Source organism: Panicum hallii, chromosome 5 (assembly GCF_002211085.1).
Source record: "Panicum hallii strain FIL2 chromosome 5, PHallii_v3.1, whole genome shotgun sequence".
Lineage (NCBI taxonomy): Eukaryota > Viridiplantae > Streptophyta > Magnoliopsida > Poales > Poaceae > Panicum > Panicum hallii.
The window spans coordinates 39,207,845-39,214,454 of NC_038046.1; the positions used below are offsets into that span (position 1 = coordinate 39,207,845).

At 46.6% G+C, this 6,610-nt stretch overlaps 1 protein-coding gene across 1 annotated transcript; it reads right to left on the bottom strand.

Annotated features, from left to right (window-relative positions):
* Positions 1 to 733: 733 nt before the first annotated feature.
* Positions 734 to 3,461, bottom strand: LOC112894525 (exocyst complex component SEC15B). The gene has a single exon (XM_025962273.1). The coding sequence runs from the start codon at positions 3,394 to 3,396 to the stop codon at positions 967 to 969; it is 2,430 nt and encodes an 809-aa protein (XP_025818058.1). The 5' UTR covers positions 3,397 to 3,461; the 3' UTR covers positions 734 to 966.
* Between the last annotated feature and the right edge of the window lie 3,149 nt (positions 3,462 to 6,610).

Here is a 6,610-nt window from a genome sequence, read left to right on the forward strand (position 1 = left end):
AAAAGATAATCAACAATGAGCTGAAGCATTGAACAGAAATCTGTTTTCTTTCACCGTGAGAACAAAAGGTCATTGGTACTGTTCCCTCTGTCCAATAATCTGCCAGTCAATCCTTCAGCTTCGAAACAATACAACTGTCATCTCAAAGCAAAAATGAAAATATGTATCTTATAATAAAAAGGAACTGCCTTGCTCAACTGGTGGGAGGTGTCAGTGCAGACCCCAACCACCCAGATTCGAATCTTCTGACTTGAATTTGGGTGCCTACTTAGTGCCACATAGTTTTTCTTAGGTTGGTAGAGGTTTTTCCTCTAATAAAATAAAACAATTCATAACTACATACTGAAAAAACAAAATCACCTAGGAGGAACTAGGTGCCTTTATATTGAGAAAATAAATACTCCAATTCGCGATGAGGACAACTTCCTTAGGTGACCTATCTGTACACCCACACCCTCAACCAACTGAGCTAGAATCAGTTCCTAATTCATAGCTACTTATGAAATAGTCACTTCAGTATCAAGTTACAAGGATTAGTTAATCTATTACCAAAGCTTCCCTTCACAATCATCCAAATTAACAATAAGTTGATTGTTACAAAACTAAGAAACTGAAGGGAAAGGTAGGAAGTAAAAGTATCCCTAACTTCTGAAGATATAATACAAAAAATAGTGAGCTTAGCAAGCACTTCTTCCTCATAGGTGCAAAAATAACCACTATAAACAATTGAACATAAAAAAATGGCATACTATATTTTGATCATATAGTAAATGGGTGAAACAATCAACAGGAAGATATCCACACATATGAAACATGGAATCTAACATCAGCAAAATTACAGCATAAGATTAACAACAATTGAAACAAGGCATAACGCACACCAGATACAAACTATTTCATGGAAATATGAGGATGTGAGCAGCCAGGTGCATGTATTATCTTACAGCAGGGAGGGCACTAGCAGATCTAGCTGGCTTCTCTGAGCCTCTTGATCAGGGTATCCAGAGATTTCTTCTTCGGGTTCTGCCTGGCACCCCTTGTTCCGAATGTTGAGAAATAACTCTCTGATGTATCCCTAAACTTCTCTGAGATGATTGCAACCTTTCTATAATCTAGCTTGTTGTAGTTCTTTCCACGGATCACTGGATTTAGGAATGTCTCTGGACTATTGCTCATAAGAAGATTTACCAGCTGTCTTGCTTCCACAAGTGCAGCCTTCATTTCATTTTTCACGGACTCTTGATCAGAGTCCTCGAATAGGCTGGACATGCCCTCTGCAAACGCCTCAAACATTTTGAGATCGGTATCTATACCAGTGACTGCATTCGCATTGAAACGCTTTACTGAATCATTCAAGAAGAGATCAACAATCCTCTCTGAGATGTGGGCAAGCACTGCCACAAGTACACGGCGAAGCACAGGAAGAGGGAGGATCTGCTGCGCAGTTGATGTGAGCGTCTCAAGATAGATGATGACCTCGTTCGCATACTCGTTGCCGCCAGGTGGAGGGTCATCAGCCATCCAGTTGACACCATCAGATTGCCTCATGAACTCATCAGCCTTGGCACGCAATAACCGCAGCAGGAGTGCCTCCGCAGCATCGCGTGACCTGCGAAGTGGGAAGTCACGCCGACCACGCTCCACGGCACGCAACGGCACACCACACAGTTGAGCAGCATGGCGTGTGAAAAACTCACATGCCCGTTCCATGACAGACATGTTAGCAGCAACCTGCATTGCCTGGGACACACTTAGACCACTGCCTGAATCCACAAGCTTCTGAATCGAGGCATCCACCACCTCAGAGAGGATCCGACCAAGGTACTTTTTCACGGATGCATAGGTGTCCCCACCACCACCATGTGCCATGAAGCTCACAGAATCTTCAGTGAATGAACGAACAATGCGGCAAATGTCTGGGACAGTGCATGAGAATGGTGCAACATATGGGAAAGCCGGGGTGATGTCTGAGCTCTGAATTCCAAATGCAAGAACATTCATTGAGTACTCATACTCCTTTCTCATGAGCATCTGATCAAACTTATCTGCAGCCAGTGCCTCCGCCACCTGCCTACGGCAATCTGCAAGTAGCAAATCATGGTACTTGTCTCTGTGCTTAGCCAGCACATCAAGCAGCATCCCTACTGGATAACCATACCGCCGCATTGTGGCAGAAAGCAAAGCAGCATAATCAGTTATGAGAAGCAAGTGGTTTGCTGTCTGCATCCTGGAGAAGTTGTCCTCCATCACAGAGACCATCTTCCCCACGGCAGCATCCCAGAGTGCATCTACATCTGGCCGAGATGTGAGCCCACCCCCTGTTCTGAACACCCGGTCCTCAACAATAAAGAACCCAGCAATCTGCGAGAAGAACACCTGGTGGGACTCAAGGAATGGTGTCGCCGCAATGACATCAAAGTCCGAAGTCAGCTGCAGCTTCCTGTTCTCGAGGTAGTACTTCTTGAACCGCTCACCCAGCGCCAGCGTCTGGTGTATATGCATCGCTCGATAGAGTGGTGTAAGGTCAAACGAGGCTGCAGCAGCACCATCTGCAGCGTCAGCTGTTGCCGCGGCTGCCGCAAAATCATCGAGGTCACCAACTCCATCGTCATCCAGAGTGATGCACTCCTCCAGCGGGCGGTGCTTGGAGCGGAGCTCCTCCTGGCGCTGCCTGGCAGCAGCCGAGCGGCCAATGGCTACCTGGCCAAGGTGCCTCGACGCAGCGCGGATGCTGACCATCCAGTCGGAGAACTCCCTGGAGATCTCGCGCTCGGCGTGGGCGCGCACGGCAGGGACGACGCTGAGCAGCATGCGGCGGAGCGTGGGGAGCGGCAGCGGCTCGGGCCCCGAGGCGAGATCACGGTCGATGGCGTCGACGGCGCGCAGGGCGAGGTAGAGGCCGTGGTTGCCGGCCTGGAGGTGCGCGTTCGCCCGCGCCGCGAGCGCGAGCAGCCGTACGCAGCGGCGGGAGGAGGAGAGTGCGGAGGAGAGGTTCCCCGCGAGCGATCGCGCGGCGAGGAAGGACTCGAGCGAGGCGAGCAGCGGGGCCGCCGAGGAGAGGAGAGCAGAGTGGGACGCCGAGAGGGAGCCCTTGAGCGCGTCGGCGTCGGCGAGGAGGGAGCGGAGGTCATCGACAGCGCGGATGAAGTCGTGGAAGTGAGCGCGGCACAGCTCCTCGATCTCGGCCTCCCGGTCCCGCACCGCGGCGCGGAGCGAGGCGAGCAGCGGCTCGGGGCGGCCGCACGCGAACGCCCGGCGCACGAAGGGGCCCAGGTCCTCCCCGGCCGCGATGGCGGCGGAGAGCTGCGCGAGGTCCGCCTCGGACGGCGCGGAGGCGGACGACGCGTGTCCGCCGGCCGCCGACGGCGGCGCGTCGCCGGGGAGCTTGCGCCGCATCGAGATCTGAGGAGGGAGGGAGGAGGGTAAGCAGATGAGTTGGGGGCAGCTCAGCAGTTGCCGAGCTTATGCTTGGAGACTAGTCGACGAAACGGAACGGGAAGGGGGTGGTCGGAGAAGGTGGGGTTGGGTGGCTGGAAGCGGGGTCCACGAAGCGAACGCCCACTGGGGCCAGCGTGTCAGTGAGTGTTTGGAGTGAAAGGTAAATTGCTTGCGTGGGTGGGACGGGACGGAGGAAGCGGAGGTGACGGCAGATGATCGTGTATGAACGCGCACGGGCACGGTGTGGGAGAGGTGGGTGGTAACCGGTAAGACGAGAGGTGGGATGGGTCATGGGTGACTGCAGGTGGGGCCAAAAAGATGGGGATGTTGGTGAGGTACGGCACTGGACAGTGGGTCCTTGTTGTCAGGGAGATACGGGCCTGTTGTCAGCTGGTGAAAGGAGGCTGCAGACGATGGGAGAGAATGGTGACCGTCGATTTGTTACCTTTTTGGAACTTCAAATCTACTATTTACTCTCTCCAAAGAGTCCATTTCAGTTTTCAAATACCAAAGAGTCCAATTCAGTTCATGAATACTCCAATTCTTCGGTTGTCAAATACAAAAGTCCATCCTAAGTCATAACACGGTTCTGATGAGGACATCGCCATACTGGATACACTTGAGTCTTAATCTTTTCCGAGTTAAAAGGCGTCACCGACTTGATCTTCCGTTTGGATCGGAATCAGCCGACCACACTAGAAAGAAAACGGCGATATCTCCTTCATATGACATCGAACAAGACGTTCTTTGATGCGTTGGAAAGAAGATGACGAAACCTTTCATTTAGTTCTGATCCTAACTCCAAAAACATCATGGATCATTTTGGGTAACCAAGATAAGATGCTGCGTTACCAGTTTTGGATCATGTTGGACTTGTATCGTGTCAGATCTTAAGCCCGTGTTGTAGGCGTCCCCTCTAATCGACCCCAACCCTAACTGATCCCTTTTGATAAACTCAATAGTCGTCGCTGCAAAACTTAAGTTTTGTTTAGTTCTAGTTTTCGATTGAGAAACTGAGATTGATTCATTGTAACTGTGGCGACACGTCCTTTGTTACTATGATCCAGGGTCCATGTTCTTGTTCTCCTTGACTGTGTTGATTAGTCCTTTCGAATTGAGAGCTCGAACCTTTTACTTAGATCTATTTTATATACATCTACAATTTCAGATTGCGTGTTTATACTTTCTTACTTATATTTTTCGATTCGCTAGCAGGGAAAAGCCTTCTTGGCAAGATCAATCGAGTTGTTCTTGGTTGATTCCAACGGAGCAGCAGTGTAGCGGTTGCAGGGATTCAAACTGTGTCTAATTAGAAGTCCAAATCATCAACGTCGAGTTCTTCATCATCATCACTTCTAATTAGCAAAGCCAAACTAGCTTGTTTGATTGCTAGCTCCAATTTGCCACATTTGACCTTGGGTAAGTATGACAAGTTAAAAAAAAAGTGTGGCCAAAAAATTTGGAGCCACAACTTGCCATGCCTAAAAGAATCTTGTCACATTTTTTTTCTAACTCTATGACATGTGGAGCCAGATAGAATCTTGCTTAGGTTATTTTCCAACCGAACACTAGTCCACTTGGTGAAAATTGAAGTTACATGCCAAAGTGTGTCTAGGAACCAAATACTCCTATTATTGTCGTGTTTTATAATTCAAAGGATATACCGGAGTTAGTGATCAATATTGATCCATTTAATCTTTTCTCTATTGTCTAATATGTATTCCCATACTTAGGGCTACATAGTTCAAACCATTCAGGGCAACTTTAGTATGCTTTTGTAACAATTATTAAAATGTAATGATGTTTTAATGCGGGACATGAAATAATTTTTCCTTCCTGTGTTAACTTATTCTAAGATTCCTAGAAGTCCTTATATTTAGGACAAATGGAGTAATTATTAGCAAGCGTTTTTTAATCCAAATATGGCACTTCCATGGCACATAAATTGTGGATAGATTATTGGTTAAAGCGTTTTTTTATTGTCAAATTGTACCTACTAAAAACAGAGAGTATTGATCACTTCATCCATAGAAGGTTTTCTAGGCTTGGCAGTGTAGGTTGCATCCGTTAGCAACCGTGCTAAGGAAATTTTTCTATGGTCCAATTCAATCAGCTTTTGTGTAGCCAGCTGCAGATGCACAATGCATTCAAAGATTTCACGATTGATCCTCGAGATAGTGGTATTGATAAGGCTGCACGCACAATCAGATTCAAGCACATTAAACATATTTTTTGAAAGTTAGGCGTGTTTGGTTCGTAGTCAAAGATTGCCGCACCAAACCTTAGCACACCTCTTAGGGCAAGGACATTGCTACATATAAACGGTCTTATAAGCAGTCTTATAAGTTCTCTCATGTAGTTTCACGTAGGATTTTTTATAATATGGAGGAGAGAGGGGAGGAGAGAGAACGAGACGATTGCTTCGCAAAACAACCGCCTCATAGACTAAAACAACAATCTATTATAAAGGTTGTCTATTAAATCATCTCAAGATGACGTATCATTGCATAAGTCCTATACTTGCTCTTAGACTATTCCTAGTGCAGGATTTCATTACACAATTTTACAGAATGCCATATCATCTAAGTACATTTGAGTTCGCGAATGAAACAAAATCCCATAATGTAAAGTTTCACTTCATAATTTTATAGACTAGCCATAGCATTTAATTAAGAGGTATATAATTGGGCACAATTGCATAAAATGAAACTCTATAGCCCCAATGCAAATTTCAATTAAGAGGTATGTGATTGAGCACAATTGCATAAAATGAAACTCTATAGCCCCAATGCAAGTTTCAACAAGTTTTGTAAAATGAAACTCTATAGCTCCAGTGCAAGTTTCAACAAGTTTCATAGTCCTAGAAATAGTATATACACAGTTTCATCCTGATAAATCTTCTTCACTCTTTTCTTCGTAATTATCTTTCCATGTCATAATTACCTTCCCTCCCTATAGCTTATTTAATGCTCATGAAATTTTTATGAAACTTGGACTGGGATTAACATTAGGCAGCAGATTATTCTTAACCATAACTGCGGCTAGTCACACTTTTCTAGCCCCGCGTCCTCCTTGTCATGGGTCCATGCCAAGCCTTGCCTAAGGTGTGGCAGATCACGGTTTGGCAAAAAGTGTGGCTAACATGTGGATATGAGCCAAACACGCCCTAAAG

Coding starts and splice junctions, on each gene's coding strand:
- LOC112894525 (XM_025962273.1), bottom strand. CDS start 3,396: ATGCGGCGCAAGCTCCCCGGCGACGCGCCGCCGTCGGCGGCCGGCGGA.